At 35.3% G+C, this 19,707-nt stretch overlaps 1 protein-coding gene across 1 annotated transcript; it reads left to right on the top strand.

Moving 5' to 3' along the window:
• Positions 1-10,314: 10,314 nt before the first annotated feature.
• LOC123532546 (collagen alpha-1(X) chain-like) lies at positions 10,315-19,252 on the top strand. The gene is made up of 5 exons (XM_045314004.2): positions 10,315-10,474; positions 12,614-12,690; positions 13,830-13,898; positions 14,770-14,958; positions 18,473-19,252. Exons 1-5 carry the CDS (start codon positions 10,380-10,382, stop codon positions 18,946-18,948), a joined length of 906 nt encoding a protein of 301 aa, XP_045169939.1. The 5' UTR covers positions 10,315-10,379; the 3' UTR covers positions 18,949-19,252.
• The last annotated feature ends 455 nt before the right edge of the window (positions 19,253-19,707 follow it).

Here is a 19,707-nt window from a genome sequence, read left to right as displayed (position 1 = left end):
GGTGTTTGGGGGTGAGAGAGAGGGGATTATGTGTGGGTAGGCGGAAAAGTAGGGTGATTAGGAGAATGAGACTAAACAAAACAATTTTAAGAGACTAAAAGTAAAATAATATCAAAATTCCCGCTTTACTTAAAAATGTACAGAGGGCCACATAGGATCTTTCTCCGCCATTGAAGTTTAATATTTACCTTATGACTTTAAATGTAAACCTCCAAACAAAGAAATATAATCCAATAGAAAATCTTCGTACGGTTTTCTACAGCTGGAGCAAAACATAGTTACAGTCTTCGTATCGCGTAGTTAAACATCGTGTTGTGTAACAGGTCCTGATCGCGGCCCGAGCCGATCCCCCACCCCCAACCTCACCCTTGTTGACTTAGTAGTGACTTATACTCATCTAGGTTACACCCGACTATTTTGGAAATAATATTTTCGCAAAATGTAGACCCAAAACGCCCCAGAGGCGAACATTTTACACTTATATTTCAAAATTCCCCAGGGGGGAAACCCTTGACCCCTCCAGTACCTTAAAATTAAGACCAAAAATGCACCAGAGGCAACCATTTTATATCTGTTTTTCAAACTTTCCCGGGGAGAGCCCCTGAGCCCTCGAAAATGGCAGGGATAACCCTCCCATGCACCGAAATTTTGAACAAAAAATGCAATAGAAGTCCAGCATTCCATACCAGTATTGTGAAGGGGAAAAGACCATAACCACTTAAAATAAGTGGAGTGCCCCTCTAGTGCGTTCCTCATAAAATAGACAAAAATGCACCACAGGCCAGCATTTCATACCTGTACATAAAAAAACTTTCCCACAAATACGGATAGAGGAACCCTGTACCTACCGCACGTCGCCGGTGACACTTTTGTTTTTAACTGGTGCCCCCTCCCCCCTCCTCTATCAACAACTGCTGGCCCCCGGGCTGTTGTGTAACGAAATTTAGGTCGACTCAAGACATGCGATACAACGCGCGACAATACGGAGCGCGAGCTTAATATCTCATGAGATAAACAGGACTCCATAGAATTACATAGTTCAGACATGAAATAATTTTAGTACTGCGGCGAGTACTACGTTAGTGCTCAAACCTTTATATATAAAAGATAAAACGTACGTGTGGTGCGGGACCACTGAAAAGCAAACGTGCAGATTAGAGTGAAAGGTCATTTTAGCCCTTCCAAAATCATCACATTGCATACTGATGCATGCAAGCATGCATTACCCAATCTTATCTCTAAGTTGTAAAGACTGTTCAACTTACCTTATTTTGCTGTGCGACATTTAGCGTTGGAGTTGCGACATATAACGGTGGGCAAATTTTTGCGACATTTAACGTTAAAGGTGCGATATTTAGCGGCAGACGATTTTGCGACATTTAACGGTGGTTGCGACATTTAACGTCAACCTTGCGACATATAACGGTGGTTGCGACATTTAGCGGCGTTGCGACATTTAACGTTGCCACAGTAATTCTTTCGGGTAGAATCAGGTACTCTCGTTGAGCTAAATATAAATAGAGAAAATATTTTCATTTTTTTTTCAATGTAAAGAATCGTCTTGTAACTGAAAGAAGAATGAGACCTCGTCTACATATATTACATAATATAGAATATTACAAATACATAAATGAATAGCCATTCTGCTAACAGAATTACAATAGACTAGTATCAAAGCTGTACACATAAAAACGACATTATACCATAGAACGTTTGCCAATAACACATTAGTTGATGGTAGGACCCCAACTCCAAAACTACCACTCACGTCTGGCAAGAACCCATTCAAGACACTCGAGAGCGCTGACTGGCAGACAAACAATAAGACATTTATTGAGGGAACAGTATGGCCTTCCCGTCCGGTGGAAATGCTGAGCTCGATCAAGGAACTCACTCTCGCTTCCCGCCAGGAGGACATGCTGAGCCCGATCAAGGGCTCTCAACCTCGCAAATGTATGCACTAGATGCACATAGTCTAAAAGAGCCTTCAACAAAGGAACGGACAGACTTCCCAACCATATAAAGTATTTAGTTTTTTAAAAAATACATATAATATCCATTCCTTCAAGGCGGATATTCAGCAATGACAATGTATGTATCAAGAAAAAGTTTAATGAAAAATATAGCCTGGCGAAAAAAAAAAAAACGAAAATCGGATTACAAACTAACAAAAAATATTGCAATTTTTTAAAATATTACAAATGAATCATTAATGAAATAGCAGCTATTTAAGCACAGTGACGCCATTGTTCTTTCCTTATATAGACATTATCAAAGATAGTTTTGTGGCGAAATTATGTTAAATAAAATTAAACTTGGAGCATAGATTTAAGGTATAGACTTTTACACATAAACTATGGTTCATTTTATGTTATGGCCCGCAAAATATGATTCTCTTAGTTGTTATTCAAGGATTTACCATGTATGGTAATGCCAATATAAGGAAAGATTGATGCTGTCACTGTGCCCAAAAGGGCTAACATTTTATTACAATAGGTGGTACCGTTTTTGTTTGTAACCCAGCTATGACTATCTATTTAATAGAATTCCGCTAAAGCCGGTGCCAGGAGGGTATTGAGAGGTGTTACACCTTTCATTTCCTCTAATGAACAGACTCAGCTATTATTTTACTTGGTTGCATTATATGCTTCCAAAGGTTCTTTTTACAGATTTTATTAATTATCACAACATCTTTAAAGGTCCATTACTAAGGGAAAGTGAGTTGGCAATTTTTTTTCACAGCCAGTGCATAGACTTCTGCAAGACACTAAATAATGAAGATTGGCAGGTCAAAATTTACAGAAGGTCTTTGGAACTCAAAGAAATGTATGTGTATTATGTTGAAATTTCAATGAATCGACAGAATGACCCTCAGGTCTTTTTAACTTTCTTCATACTTCATAGAAAAATAATTGTACATATACTGCGATTTATTTCGAATTTCTACTTACCAACTTTCATTTTCCAATAAAATGAAATAGTTTCTGTGCTTTTTAAAAGAAATTAAAATGTTCACTTTCCTTAGTATTGGACCTTTAAGTGCCGTGTGGCGGCCGTAAAAATTCTCCCCGTACTTGAATTCAGTGTTTTTATATTTTCTGGCCCTTTTGGATCATAGAGTCCATTCAATATCTTATATAATAGATTTCTGCTTGAGAGGTGTTGTACCATCCATTACCTCTAATGAAGAGACTCAATCAAACCGAGTCTGCTATTATTTTGTTTGGTTGCATTCTGTGCTTTCAAAGGATTTTTAAGAGATTTTATTGTCAGAAATGTTCTATATTCCCCTTTTCAAAAATGTAGCAAAAAAAAAAAAAAAAAAAAAAAAACTAAAAAAAAGTTCCGTTTTAAAGCAAATTACATATACAATGTATTGTTTGATATTTGAAGTATTTTTCGAACTTAATCAACTTAGAACTTTGACTTTTACTCAACAGTGCGCATTATTACGGCACTTCAATATATTGCAACAAGTTTTCGCTATTGCCCTGATCATATCTTGGTGGGTAGAAAACAATTAAATTTCTTTTGCCATTTAGTGAATTGAGGTAAACATTATGAGAGCTTGCTTTTACAAAAAGAGCATATTTCTCGGACAATGGACAATCTAATATGACTATAAGGATCTTACATGCCTGCCTGTGTAAGACGGGTTTTCCCTACCCGAGGGACAGTGTGGAATTGAAAACCAAGCGTTAGCGAGGTTTTTTTTATCCAAGCTGTCCTGAGGGTAGGTAAAACAGCCGTCTTACACAGGCAGACATGTTAGATCATTTTTCTTGCCTATCACGTTCAAAATAGATCATGGAGACAAATAAATTCGGGTATTTCCTGACATTATTTATATGTTTGTGACGTCACCAAAGTGCACGCTATTTTAGACAAGGTTTTTTCTAGGGAAAGACAGTAATATCTATCCCTGGCGCGTGCTCGGACAAATGTATACTTCCCCGCTACGTAGGCAAGAATATAAGGATCTTACATGCCTGCCTGTGTAAGACGGGGTTTTCCCTACCCGAGGTACAGTGTGGAATGGAAAACCGAGCGTTAGCGAGGTTTTTTATCCATGCTGTCACGAGGGTAGGGAAAACAGCTGTCTTACACAGGCAGACATGTTAGATCATTTTTCTTGCCTATCATGTTCAAAATAGATCGTGGAGACAAATAGGTTTGGGTATTTCCTGACATTATTTATAAAGTTTATGACGTCACAATGGTACCAGTACTATGTGACGTCACCTTAGTGCACGCTATTTTAGACAAGGGAAAGACAGGAATATTTATCCCCGGCGCGTGCTCGGATTAATGTATACTTTCCCCGCTAGGTAGGGAAGAAATAAATTTCTGTTTCGACTGCATCAAAACAGAATCGACAGACCCATTCTGATGCTGGGAGATTCTGTTAACATCTTGTTTCTATTCTACGAAGGGGGTAACCTCACATCTGAACTTGGCCAATGCCAATCCATAACAATATGTTAATTGCATTTTACGGTTTTTTAGTACATAGTTTTTAACCGTCTTGTTATGGTCATTATACTGACAACATGTACCTTTTAAGTAAAGTTTACGACTGTTCGATATGAATATACATTAGTACATTTGGCCCTTTCAACATCTGAGTCTTGCTAAATGGTATTAAGTAGATCTATTTTAAGAGCCTAAAACACAACTTCCTGCAACAATAACAGATCAATTCTTCCATCTATTACCAGTATTCCCCTTCTGTACTGACCAGTCAAATATTTTCCAGAATGTTCTGAAATCATCAAAGAGTGCGCAACGATTCTAGGGATTTCACACAGATTACAATTTGTCGATAAAAGAGCTTTTCCAGCCCATATCTCTCTGTATAGTAGCAGTGGGTGAATATATGCTAGTGTTTTCTCTGTAATAGACGGCGTTTATATATGAAAAATGTCACCTGAATTTCGTTACCATCTGGATACAAAATACGTTTGGCTGCTTACAGTTTTAATAACTATTCAAGGTACCAACTTGAAACTTAGCCTGTAGGTAGATGGCGATAAAACAGGTCGGTAAGTCAAATATCAGTGTCAAAAATGGAGCTCAAACGTTACATTTGTCCCTCATATTTCGAGTTTGGAGCATAACTTATTATTGTTACAGGTGTTGACTTTAATCTTGTCATACAGGTAGTTGGCAATAAGACGATGTGCAGAGCGCAAAAACCAGGTCGGTAGGCCAAAATTCAAGGGCTCAAAAGTCAAATCCATCCATTATATTTCGTGTCCGGTACATCGCTTATTCTCCGTTCAAGGTATTATATAGGTAGATGGCAATAAAACGATGTGCAGAGTGCATGAGCAAGGTAGATCAAAGGTCAAGGGCACAACGAGGTCGAATTTGTCCGTTATATTTTGTGTCCAGAGCATAACTTAATAACCACTCAAGGTATTGACCTCAGACTTGTTGATGAGACGATGTGCAGAACGAAAGCACTTAGTTGGTAGGTCAAAGGTAACGGTCTCAAATTGAGATCAAATTTGTCCTTTTTATTTTGTGTTCGGAGCACAACTTCAAAACTATTCAAGGTGCTGACTTTAAACTTGGAATATAGGTGGATTGTGATAAGACGATTTGAGGAGTATAACAATCCACATTACTCATCCCCCCACCACACAAATTAACCTACGCCCCCACCTCCGCACACACACACACTTTCAGTTCCTTGTGCCATAACCGCCGCCAACCAAACTTAAGTATACAGTTTATACTTACTGTTTTTTGATACAATGTTTTGCCAAGCGAAATTCAAGTTTAACGTTTAAGTCATATGTTTGCTTTTACATAGACCGTTTTTTAAAGTTAACAAAACATTCAATTTGAAAAGAGAGAAGCAGTATTAAGTTGTAATAGACTGTTTCAAGGGGATTTCTTTATTCTCAGAACATGAATGTTTATCTCGCTGTCAGTTAATTTCGCTGGTTAAGCATTTTCTAGAAAGTATGTGATTCAGGCTAAGCAATGTATTGGTTTGTGTTTCACATAACAGCGGAAGCAGAGGTCCAGTGGTCCAGCAGAATTCGATCTTCCGCTACGCCTACTGAAAATTACTTACGTCTGAATTAGAGTCCCATGTACTGGTGATTTTGCCTGGCACGCCAAAGAATCAGGACAGTTTCTGAAATCAAGGCGTCTTATGTACCCACTAAAATTACAAAAGGTCTTTTGGATGAGTCGCCCTTATGTATTTCTGGAGGCAACTATAACTAGATCTAAATATAGACAAATAAGTGTTTCTTATCAATGCAGATTAAAACAAACCAGAGCTTGGAATAATGTCTTTAGGTACATTATCATGGGACAAGTAGAGGAAACTAAAATCTACTTGTTCAAGTCAGTCTTAATACAATCAAACCTTTATTAGGCAATAAGTAATGGTTGTTGGTAGTTTTACAGTTAGCTTGTTCTCATACCTGGTCGCGAGGTCTATATGCAAGTTCATGGACTATGCTGCTAATGCTCGGGTGCTCGGTGTGCAAAGTGTTCTTATTTTTCCTGTTCCTTTGGATCTTGGGGTGAGGCATTCAGTGTTTATTTCCGCATAATAAGCCAGTGCCAAGGGAGGTAAGAGACGTTGCAGTTTTCATTACCTCTCATGGACTAGCTCAGTTGATTGGAGTCTGCTGTCAATCTGGCTTTGCCAAGATCTTCTTATGAAAATATATTACAAACTTTAACTTCCTTTTAGATAAAAAGGGGCTGTGCAGAGAAAAAATAGTTTAATCCAGTTATTTAATACCTTGCAGGTCTATAATCACAACTACTTGTTTCGACTATTGATCGGTAAGCATTTCAATACTTGTTTAATTAAATGATGTCACAAATAAATTTTGAAGATGTTGCTTGAACTCCGTGGACTTGTGTTGAACTGTAGACCCGTCAATAGCTCATGTCATGGACCGGCAAAACTTGTAAGGGATCATGTAATAATTTACATTTACAATAACCTTGACGGTCAATAGTTTTGACTACTAACTGACAAGCTTTTAAGTAAGCGGTTCTTTATAAGAGATAGAAAATAAATGTTCGTTTGTTTTCATAAGCCCAACAAAATTTCTTGCTGAACTTTAAACGGGCATTATCATAAAAAATGTACCGGCAATTTATGAGGAGACATGCAATAATAGATACCATGTTTAACAAGGACTGTTTTTTTATACAGAAATTGAAAAGCAGGAAAGCAAAATCTCAATAACTAATAATAACAAATATCCCACCATACATATATTTTGAATGTCATGAAAATAAAATCATAATTTCTTATACATAGTGATGAATATAATGCTGACAGACGTGTGTTTTTGCGAAATTGCAAAAGGTCATAAAGATTTATTTAAAAAATACATTTTTATTGCTGCAATCTTCTATAAAACTATCCTTTTTATTAAAAAATACTTTTTTGCTGCATTATTAGTGAAAAAAAATTACAATTCAATGTTATCTCGACAGCTCTGTTAAATAATGTATATGCCGGCATAACAACGGACGAAAAGACCGTTATAAAACATTCTAACAAACTGTGAGGTGTTATGCAACATCACTATTATTACGCAACATTACGTCATAGCGTCAAACGTCCGAGTGTCGCGCTGGAAAAGAACAATATCTGGTGAATGTCATAATAGCATTATCCTTGGTATCGTATAAGAATCGAAATTATATTTCAGAAACAGTGATTTTTCCTCAGTGAAATCATTGTTGGCCGTTTAGATGCTTATAATTAATCACTCGAGTTGCAACTTCGTGATATAATTCCTTCGCATCTGAACTCCATACACTTATTTTATTGAACGACAAGTTCACTGTTAGCGATATATTATTTTTAAATTTATCTTCATCATGTAATGTTAAAAGAACTAATAGTAAATTGCTTTGCCTCGGGGATTCTTTTTTGTTTCTGCTGCTGTTTCTCTAGGAAATTGAGCGTGTAAATTTTGGCTTATAATCTTATGTCTGTTTCAAATTCGTTCATTTTTATTCATGTATAAAACATAAAAGTACCTAAATTACTTAAGCTCAGATTTTTCAAAGATATCCTTATCTTTGCAGATGGCCGCATGAACATGCTTAGACAATCACTCTTTCAGTCAGGCCCTGTTGTGGTATTAGCTTGTTGCTTGAAAATTTATTACCTAAATATATTAGAATGGTGTTTAATAAAAGAAGGATGCATTTACTTGCAACAATAAAAGTTTTAAGGTACAAACTTGGTAAATTATACATGCTTAAATTGTTAAATATTCTTGAACGAAAACACAAAGGGTCATGCTCCAAATACTGGACACAGATATTAACTTTTAGAAACATGAAAATTATACATTAATATTTAATTTGATATTTTACATATCCGCTACAAAATACATTTAGAAGTTCAAAAAGTATCTGGACGCGTCTTGAATATACAAAGAAATATCCTTTTATCCATATAAATCATTTGATAAAATCTTTAAGAAGATCCCTCGTAAGATTCGAGCGCTGACTTTGAATGAACAGCTTCCCTCACGCCCGCTAGCACCTACTGACTTTGTTCATCAACTTTTAATTTTGGTATAAAATGTCATCTTTTGTTCATTAATAAACAGCTCCCCTCACTCCCGCTAGCACCTACTGACTATGTTCATGAGAGGTATTTAATAAACAGCTTCCCTCTCGCCCGCAAGCACCTACTGACTTTGTACATGAGAGGTATTTAATAAACAGCTCTCCTATTTCCCGCTAGTACCTACTGACTGTTCATGGGAGGTACTTACAACAGCTCCCCACACTCCAGCACCTACTGACTTTGTTCATGAGAGGTATTTAATTAACAGCTCTCCTAATTCCCGCTAGTACCTACTGACTGTTCATGGGAGGTATTTACAACAGCTCCCCACACTCCAGCACCTACTGACTTTGTTTATGAGAGGTATTTAATAAACAGCTCTCCTAATTCCCGCTAGTACCTACTGACTGTTCATGGGAGGTATTTACAACAGCTCCCCACACTCCAGCACCTACTGACTTTGTTTATGCGAGGTATTTGATAAACAGTTTCCCACATTCTGTAGATAGATGTTGTTTGACTAAACTCCATACACGGAGATTTTTTATAAATATTTTGACTAGATTGTTTACATGAAATTATATAGGATGGTTTTCTCTCTTATTAACCCCAAAATGTTGCTATGTGCACGAATGATTTCGCTAAGCGCTGCGAAATATATTTGTCAGTTATAAATGCGTGACATACCGATTGCACCTACATTAAATTCAACTTTTAATTTTGGTATCAAAGTTCAACTCTTGCAAATAATAGATAAATATCTATTCTACGTTAATGTCACACGTCTATTGCCAAATTGTAATAAATTTTTCGACAAAATGAAAACGCACCGATAAACAAATAATGTAATACTTATTATCACAGCTATTTAAATGAAAGAAGATGGTTTTTGTAGGATTTTACAGTAACGTCATAACTAAAGGTCTCATAGAAAATATTGTATTTAATTTGTAAAGATCTTTTTACAATGTGCACTTATTCACTTTGCTCAATGTCAATTTTTGGGGTTTTAGACTCACTGAAAGGGAACTTTCACTGCACTGAATGACCTTTCTTATAAGTGTTGATAAAGAAAAACACATTTTCAAATTTTATAACAATAGACAAGAGTTGCCCGTTTTAATTTTAGATTATGCGTAAGGTCTGTTTTACATTTTCATTACAGAAACAATATTTGTCCCGTAATAACCTACATTTGTTTGTTTTTTTTTTTACCTTTTAACTCTCAGCTATTTCAAAACAGTTATCCAAAGACATTTTACCATGACTTCCACCATCATAACTTTGAAAAAAAAAATCACCAAATAAGCCATTATTTTCGTGACGGTCTCTCATTAGATCAAAGGTCTTTAGTATGGTTACTAATTATATTTGTTGGGAAGTATGTAGAAATTTCAACATGTGTAAAATCATTTATAGCCAAAAAGAATAGACAATTTTGAAAATGCTAAAGACTTCATAAACAGATCGACCAAATTACTTTTTTAAACACGTACTCTAAAATACTCGCACATAATTTTATAAAAATGAGATGCTGAATTAGATATTTTCTGAGAGAATTAATAATCAAAAATCTATAAAGAAGAGAGTAAATGTTTACTGAGAATGTTGAAATGAAATTCAAAAGCCTTACGTCCATGTGTTCGGGCCTCATCACGTCATTTACACATATTGGCAAGACCTTATCTGAGAAACTAACTTTTCTAATTTCCAGGCAGCTTCGGGAAAATAAAACTCAACATCTCGTTTCCGCCCTCATTACTTTGTTCTTTGTTGCCGAACCGGGCAGTAACATTCAGTTTTCAGGATGTTAGGCCGCATCATATTACTAGCTCTCGGCGCCACTGTGGTTTTGGCCGACCTACGGACCGATTTTGATGAATTAAAGGCTCAACTTGAAAGGTAGGCAGTTTTATATATGTCTGACTTTTTTGGAATGATAAAATAACTAAATGTTTCAACGTTGATTTTAATTTTTTATTGAAAGAAAAATTAAATCTGCAGGACAATTTTTAAAATAAATGAAAACGGTCCCTCGGGGATAGTATACAGCATTCATCGTGGTTCTGTATGGGCGGCTGCGTTGTTTGAATGTAGGACTGTTTTTCCTTGTTTTTCATATGACGAAATTTATTGAAATATTTGCGATTAAAATGTGGTTTATTGTGCCAGGCCTATTTAAAATCTAAAGCCGTGTAATGCTTGTAAAATGCATGTGACATGCTACTTATTCAAACGTAATGAACGTGCTTAATGCTTTCTGTTTCAATTCCTACTTTAAAAAACACTATTAAATATACAATTTATGATCATGATTATTAACTTAGTAAATTTTGTTATTGCAATTTTATGACTTTAAAGGCGGTCTATCACGTTTGTGAGAAATCAAGTAACAAAAAAGACTTATTACATATAGTTAAATCCCTATCAGAAATGTATACTTTATTTATTTCTTTTTAATTTTGTAAATTATCCCGTTTAATATGAAAGTCCCAATAATCCCTGTTTCAATATAGTTTCTAGTTTGTTTGTTTGTTTGTTTGTTTGTTTTTTTTTTTTAGATCTATATCAATATAAAGTCTGCCAAAAATAACACAGTTCTATAAATAGTGTACATAACAACTTCTCACGGTTCTATTTTATATAGATCTGTATTTTCTTTATATCAATGAACATTGACGTTTCGTTCTATAACAGAACAATAAAACAAATATGTGGATGTATATAATAAAATGGTCATTATAACAGTAGCTTGATTTTGGAATTTTGCTAGCGCGCCTCATGTGATCCGCTCTTGAAAATTCCACTCAAGCCGAATACATCATCCTAGATCGAGTTACCTTTAGCCCTATTATATAGACATTTGGGATGTTTCAACAATCTTGACCAAAAGGGAAGTTTTAAAACTACGTGAACTATTGGAACTAATTTGTTTATTTATCTTGGTTGCGCAACTATCATATATGTGTGTATGTATGCCTTAAGTGCATTTTGTAGAAGGCATCTTAAAAAGAGAAACTAAAATATTAAACCAGTAAACTACTGAAGCGACTATGCGCTTGATGATATTTATTTCAAAATAAATAGAGGATTTTATGTGAGTATCTTTTCATACTGAATTTATTAAACCAGTTGAATAAGATAATAAAATGCGAGGCCCTGTCAAGCATTTTATTGTTCGATAAAATCAATCTAGAAAGGCGAAGCTGTAGTACTGTTTCATCACATGTAAGCTTTTTCTTTAGCTGAAACATCAAAAATTATATACAAAGTGATGGCATTATTTCACTCCCATGACGTCATGCATGTGATAAACATCGATTCAGATATCTATAAATTCGCTAGAACAAAGAAAATCAAACTAACTATGGATGATCAATCACAAAGATCTATTTATTTAAAAAATAGAAACAGCAAAAACATGAAGTAGATATTTGCTTGGTTGGCATTTATTCTGACATCAAAGTGTACCACAGACAAGAAAACAATTCCAGACAAAACTTTATTAATGTACACTTGATTTTTTATTACATTTTGATTAAACAGGCTGCTGTTCACGTATAATAAATGTATCGTTTCATTTTACATTTGAAAATAACTGAAATACGGGAACGTAGATTCAGTTAAAATTTAATGATAGCGTTACCAGCCGACACTGGAAAATATAACAGAATTATTTTTTTATTATAATTATTGCGCACTGTTGGCTCATTAAAAAGTGATCTGTATAAAAAATTATGAGAAAAAGTCAATCAAGTTGCTTTATTCACAGTATCAAATAAAAGTGGTTTATGCTATTTTTTTGAGATCGCAAACACAAAAAGATATTTTTCACTAAATATTTATTGTTCACCTGGCAGCAATTGTTAGTACCATTTTATTAAAAATGCACATTTCTTATCATACTTTCTGCCGATTTTCTTCCCAAATATTTCACTCGACATTTTAGACCAGCATTTTTTAAAATACTTTTGTTATCTTATTTTGATCTTAGCTCTACTTTTCAAATGATACGATATCTAAATTAACTTGTAATTCCAGAGACAGAGAAGAGATACAAAAATGTGAAGAAAGAATAACAGCGATGGAAGCCGTCATGGCAGAGTCGAAGGAAGACTGTAAGCTGATAATTTAATGCTATACTGAATAACGGTTTTTTCTTCTTTTCATTTTAAAACAGATTTTAAAAAGTATTTTTTAAATCATCAAAATTAGAAATAATTGAATAAAAAGTAAAGAAACTAGTATTAATGGTAACAGAAAACTAAAAAATAACACGTAACTTTTCCATAACTGTCCGTAGATTTATTTAAACTTGTTTGTTGCTGTTGGAATGAAAGAAGTAACATTACATTCAATTATTTCTATCTATTTCAGTATTTACTGTATTATACGCAAAAAATCTAACTTCTTAAACATCGTCGTTCTTTTATAGTTATAACAAAAAAAATTGAATCATTGTATTCAGCATTGTTCAGTTTTATAATTTCACCCTGCGCAAAATTTCTGCCTGTGCAAACGCAAATCTTTCGCCATGCAATATATTTTACCACAAGTCTGAGAGCTAGCAATAGATAACATATTTACAATAAATGGAAACACTACACCAGACAGGGAAACAGAATAATACGACAAGAGCTTTCGCACTAAAACATGGCAACATATAGAAGATACTTATCGAGATATTTGACAAATCTGTAATGTGTTTATGTCGGGAAGTCGGTTTAAACTGTTTGATATTTTAAACTCTGGTAAGATACTGAATATTTGCACAAATTGTCAAATATTCTGATTAATGTCAACATATTTTACCGGCACTGTGTAAAATGTCCGTCGTAATATACAATATATATTAAATATGGCGAGGTTCCGGGTGCAGATAAATTTACCGGTATGAAATTAATTGGTGCTGGATTAATTGTATATTTTCTTTGATTGATATAAATGTTGTAAGCATAGTGTTTCTTATATGTGATGCGAAACATCAAAATTATTATCTCTTTTTTTGTCAATGCAGGAATCCAGAATAATATTATAACATGTCTGTAGAAGGAATTTCAGTTTCATTACCTTTCTGCAAAGGTTTTTTTTCAAATCTAATGCATTTCTCCGAAAATAAATTTTGAGGTGTGGGGAGTAGGGCGGTGGCGGGCGATGATGGAGCGTTCTTCTATTTGGATCACGTGACGAAAAATACGAACATATGTGATTTGCACCATGCCCTAAAAGGCGCAAAAATATATGATTTATATTGCAGTTAGCCGACAAAAGAGAAGCGGATACCTATATGCTATGCCGATGATCGCTGGGCCTAAAGGAAAACCAGGTAATCATGAAGGGATAACACATATTTTTTTTTCGTTTTCAAATATCTGCATAATGTGAGAGATTGCTTTGCGGGTGGAAGGGTACCAACGTATTCCTAGTGATTCTACAGGTGCAATAACATATGTTAACACTGTGTTAGGATATACCGTGTGAAAAACTATTTCTAATATGCTTTTCTCTGTTAAAACACTCTTACGCTTGAATGACGCCACGTTAACGTGCGGTGACGTCAATGTTTTTGTTGCGACCAAGAAAGAGCGCTACTATATTTTATCTACTGTTTTAGATTAAGGGCATGTTAGAATCGAAATAATGTACAGCAAACCCGTGTTTTAACACTATCTATACACTCGGGCGGTAATACGTCGTACAAATATTTTCACTCGGGCTGCGCCCTCATGGTATTATTGAGCCCGCCCATCGTGCCTAAATAGTGATAAAACACTGTTTTGCTATAAATTATTTCTTAAATAAAATGAACTTCTATTTAAATGTAAAGAGCAATGGTGTTCTATGTTATACCCTCTTCATACTATGTTTGAAGAATTTCTTCCCATTGGTATATGCTTAATTTGATTTCACTCTGAGGCTTTGGACCTGCTGAAGTTATATGAATTAATAGTAATAACGGAGATAATAATGTGTATCCTAATTCAGATATTAAATTCAAAAACACTATATTACTACATTCTTTTTACGTATGTTGATGGTTCTGAAATAAACAATATAAGCACCACCTTGCACTCTATTATAGGGTAAGATTTTGATAAATTGTTGTTTTTTTTACAAAGTACCTTCATAATTATTATATGTTAAGAGACTTACGGGAAAACAGTACAGAAAATCAGTCTGACATGTTTGTTTTACAGGTGCCCCAGGTACCCCTGGTCTCCCAGGTAAACCAGGACTTCCGGGTGAGGCTGGTCTGAAAGGTGAGAAGGGAGAACCAGGAGTTCGTGGTCCACCAGGTCCCTATGGGCCATTTGGAGATGACGGCGAGGAAGGAGAAGCGGGTGGACAAGGTCCACCCGGGGAACCAGGACCAGCAGGATACCCAGGTATAACACTTTAACAAAATAAAAATTCTAATGAAAGAATACTTTGATTTTAACATCTTAGATCAAGATGTCTGTTGATAATGTTACTGACTTTCACTAGAAGGTAGTGAAAAATATTATCAGATGTTCGTCAGCGACATTAACCCAATCAAATTTAGTTAAGGGCCAAAGTTTACAATTGGTCGATCTATTACACATACCTGGTACATCAAGTTTGAAATTATTTTTGAAAAAAAAAAAGATACTATCGTAATCGAAAATCAAGATGGTAGCTTTTTGAATCAGTGGTCAGATTTGAGAAAATTACAAAAATCAAAATCAAAATTTACGTAGCATAAATCAAAACAATACAATAATGGCGTATATTCCGCCTGTATAGCTTGATATATAAATGCTTAAACAAAAGCATTTATATATAGAACTATACATTCGGAATATACAGGTTTGACTGAGAAATGATACTAGAAGTTAAGCTTAAGGTATTAGACCCCTAATAGTAATGTTTAAAAAAAATGGTATTTGCTTGGTATATTCTTAAAGTTGACTGTGTTTTGCATTGTCTTGCAAATTTTAAGCAACTTTTACCGTGCCTTTTTTAAAATAAATTTTGTATAATTTATGGTATTTCCGCAAGATCAAATAGAGACAAATTTAAAAGTAATGGCCACTGTCTAAAACGTTTGCAGAGATTTCATTATACCATTGATTTTATCAAAAAGAAACACTAAACTATTGGTAAACAATAACAAAACACAAAATAAAACTGTAAATATATTTTTTTTTCAAGGGTGCCTCAAGTAAACAGTATTGAGACCGAATTCTAACTCCAACATTGAAAAAATATGGTCGAGTCAAGTGGGACTGTTTTAAATTTTGCTCACTTCATTCAAAAAAAACTTGGGGCAGAAGTAAAACCTACCTACATTTCTTCCACAATATGTAGTCTTAAGAGTAAAGGCAAAATAGAGAACTTTTACAGCATGTAACTCAGTATTTTTAAAGATGTCTAACTCTGTCCCTTCTGTTTCAGAGGTAAATTCACTTTGAACAGCAAGAAATTGCTTTTTGAATGAAAACAATCCACATTTGTACAATAAATCAATAATATGTCTTGATAAAAGTAAAAACTTACTAGGAAAAAAGGAAAATAAGGGAAAAAAATTTGGTCCCAGTGGGGTTTGAACCTACGCCCCATGAAATATTTCAGTCAAAGTAGTTTTATTGTAGGAATTGAATACTTTTCAAAAAGGAGGTACTCTATTACGGGTCTAATACCTTAAATCTTAATCAATATCAAATATCAAAGCATTGAGCACAAGTGTTATAACTTTACTCATTAGGTCAATATAAATTGATTACTACAAATACAGAATTCGATCAAAAGAACTACAACAGAGAAACGGATGTTGAACTAACAATTAAAATGAAAGAATATAGTTTAAGACTGTAGAAGGATAAATCAAGTCAAATTACATTAATATTCGAAAGATTTTAATAATAATAATAATTATATTGATAATTTGCCATGAAAATGGCCATTAGGCAACGCATTTTTAAATTAACATATGAGCCGTGCCATGAGAAAACCAACATAGTGGGTTTGCGACCAGCATGGATCCAGACCAGCCTGCGCATCCGCGCAGTCTGGTCAGGATCCATGCTGTTCGCTTTCAAAACCTATTGCAATTAAAGAAACCTTTAGCGAACAGCATGGATCCTGACCAGACTGCGCGGATGCGCAGGCTGGTCTGGATCCATGCTGGTCGCAAACCCACTATGTTGGTTTTCCCATGGCACGGCTCAATTATGTTTGTTGCATCAGGAAACTGTTGAGAACCTTATACCTGTATGACTTGCTACAAAGTAACTTAATTACGTCAATGGAAGAATTGATTGATCTAAGGACTATGTATGTAACCTACAGTACTCTCCTAGCACAAGACGTAATATCATTGTTAGATATATATTCTTAACAGTTCCACTTTCTTTTATTAAAGTGATTTGAAGATATGAAAAAAAAAATACATATTTCAAAATTGGTAAATTACGTTTCTCCTTATTGGCTTTTGTTATATCTAAATAAAATGTATACCTATATGAGATATTTCAATTGTTTAAAATGTAGTCTTTATATAATACCGATGTATGTACATGGAACAGATAACATGACTTAATATCTGCTATCAAGTAATACTTTGTAATATTGTTATAATGTTTTCACAAGCGTAGTCAGTAAATCAATGTAACGTAAATAACATAACTGTATGTCCTCATAATATGTTAATATTGGATGAAAGTATCTGATATATATTAATTTACACCATTTAAACGTTTCTAGGTGTTCCTAAACATAATACAGTTTTATTCTGAAAAGATATTTCAATTTACTTTTTTGCAAAACAATACGTTAACTCAAAGCATTAGTAGTACTCGCATGCATTCTTCCACAGTGGTTACTTTTGACTTATTAACTTTGATTAGCAAGCTTAATACCAAGCTGCACACTAACAATTTAAATTTTCTAGAATTTGTAATATACACAACATTTTAATGACGATGCAACTATCATATTATATTGGCTGATATTCCATATTTTCTGAAAAATGACCAATCAACGATAAACCTAACATATCATTTATTAAAAACTTCTTAATTACCAACATTATTAATCATACAGACCAAATGTACCGAGTATGTTTAATAGAAATTTGTTTTATAGCACCTACAGAATTTGATCGCAGGCCTAAATAAAAAGTTTTTTCTTGCGGTCGTGTCCTCTCGTATCTGTGAGAAAACCTGTGCACAGTGAACATTGAAGTGAAATAACGAAACTTTGTGGGCGAGCACACGAAATAATATAGTGATATATATGTTGGCTGATTTCTATTATTTAGACTCTTTGTGTCTTCGGGCGACGATACGAGGACAATAAAAGACGACAATCTGCTGTTTGATCGTGGTTTCATGTCTAAGCGTGTCGGGGCAAACACATGAGGGCACGAAACAAACGAAACGTTGTGGGCGAGTATACGTAATATTATAGAGATATGGTGTGTGATTTCTACCTTCTTCGGGCGACGGTACGAGGACACGAAAAGATGACAAACTGCTCAGTTGTCGTGTCTTCATGTCTTAGCGTGTCGGGGCGAAGATACGAGGGCACGAAACATTAAGGGCGAAATAACGAAACGTTGTGAAGGAAAACAAACATATGTCGTGTCGGCCGGAGTTTATGTCGTGTCACCGCTCTTAATTTGTCATACCCAGGTGTCTTCGCTCCGGGCACACGATGACACGAAGGCATGGCAAATTGGTATTTGATCGCCCTTTCGTGTCGTTATGCCTCCGCCCCAAGCACATGAAAGCAGTTTGTCGTCCTTTCGTGCCCTTATGTCTTCGCCTCATACTTTTCAATAAATATAACGGCACTTTGTTTGTTATGCAATAGTTTCATATAAAATGTGACGTTTAATCAAAGCAATGGGATGTACAACTTGTATTTAAATGTTAATAGGTATACCTGGCGAGGAAGGAGATGAAGGTGAACCAGGTGCAGACGGAATAGATGGTGTGGCCGGTCCTCAAGGCGATGTTGGTGCTCCAGGACCGCAAGGATTCCCCGGACTTCAGGGAGAAAAGGGAGATACTGGCATCCAAGGACCTCCAGGATTTATGGGAGAAAATGGTGTAGCGGGTATACCGGGTCGACGCGGTTTAGCAGGAGAAAGAGGTCCAAAAGGTTCTGATGGGGAACAAGGTATTGAAGGTCCATCAGGTGTTCCCGGTGTTAAAGGACCACGTGGATATCAAGGTGCCCCGGGACCACGAGGGCCACAGGGTGCCGCGGGTCGCGTCCAGTATGTTAGTTATCCTTATGTAGCTGCACCAGTATATTACCAGGCAGCAAGGGGAAAATACGCCGCAGCACAGCCTATGAAATATGCCGCACCGGCTTACTCTAAAGCAGGATCCTATACTAAAGCAGGATAAATAAGATGATGAACAATACGTATTCAAACTCTACAAGCATTGCAGAAATAATGAAAAGCAATATCACTCATAGTACGAAATAACGTAATTACTAAATAAAAAATATTGTAGGACCGTTCTACTTGTAAAAATAATTAATTCAATCTCCCAATTATAAACGCCTTATCACAAGAAGTGCAAACTCAGACAGGGATAAATAACTGATTTTTAAAACAATTTCTTATAAAGAAATAATTTGTAGATTTAAAGAAGATGTAAAGCATGAAAGATAGAAATGATTGTGAAGTAAACTACGAAACTAAGACTGGTCTTCATTGTGTTCTTTCCCCGTCCCTGCGGCTGAAGAGTTCAGGTCGTTTTTTTCAAATTACTTGCCCATAACTTGTGTGTTCGAAGCGACCCGTAGGTAGTAGAGTATTTTATGTGGGTTCGAATCGCCCTCTACCTTGCAGATTGTTTTATGTGAGTTCGAATCGCCCCCTTGCTCGTAAATTGTTTTATGTGAGTTCGAATCGCCCACTAGCTTGTAGATTGTTTTATGTGAGTTCGAATCGCCCCCTTGCTCGTAAATTGTTTTATGTGAGTTCGAATCGCCCCCTTGCTCGTAGATTGTTTTATGTGAGTTCGAATCGCCCCCTAGCTCGTAGATTGTTTTATGTGAGTTCGAATCGCCCCCTTGCTCGTAGATTGTTTTATGTGAGTTCGAATCGCCCCCTAGCTCGTAGATTTTTTTATGTGAGTTCGAATCGCCCCCTTGCT

Source organism: Mercenaria mercenaria, chromosome 11 (genome assembly GCF_021730395.1).
Source record: "Mercenaria mercenaria strain notata chromosome 11, MADL_Memer_1, whole genome shotgun sequence".
NCBI lineage: Eukaryota > Metazoa > Mollusca > Bivalvia > Venerida > Veneridae > Mercenaria > Mercenaria mercenaria.
The sequence above is the reverse complement of the archived record's forward strand: the minus strand, read 5'-3'. Positions and strand labels throughout refer to the sequence as shown.

Bases quoted from the DNA above. Each gene is read 5' to 3' on its own strand.
- LOC123532546 (XM_045314004.2), top strand. From the start codon at position 10,380: ATGTTAGGCCGCATCATATTACTAGCTCTCGGCGCCACTGTGGTTTTG. The intron at 13,899-14,769 runs GTAATCATGAAG...TTTGTTTTACAG, and splicing joins TGGGCCTAAAGGAAAACCAG to GTGCCCCAGGTACCCCTGGT. The intron at 14,959-18,472 runs GTATAACACTTT...AAATGTTAATAG, and splicing joins AGGACCAGCAGGATACCCAG to GTATACCTGGCGAGGAAGGA.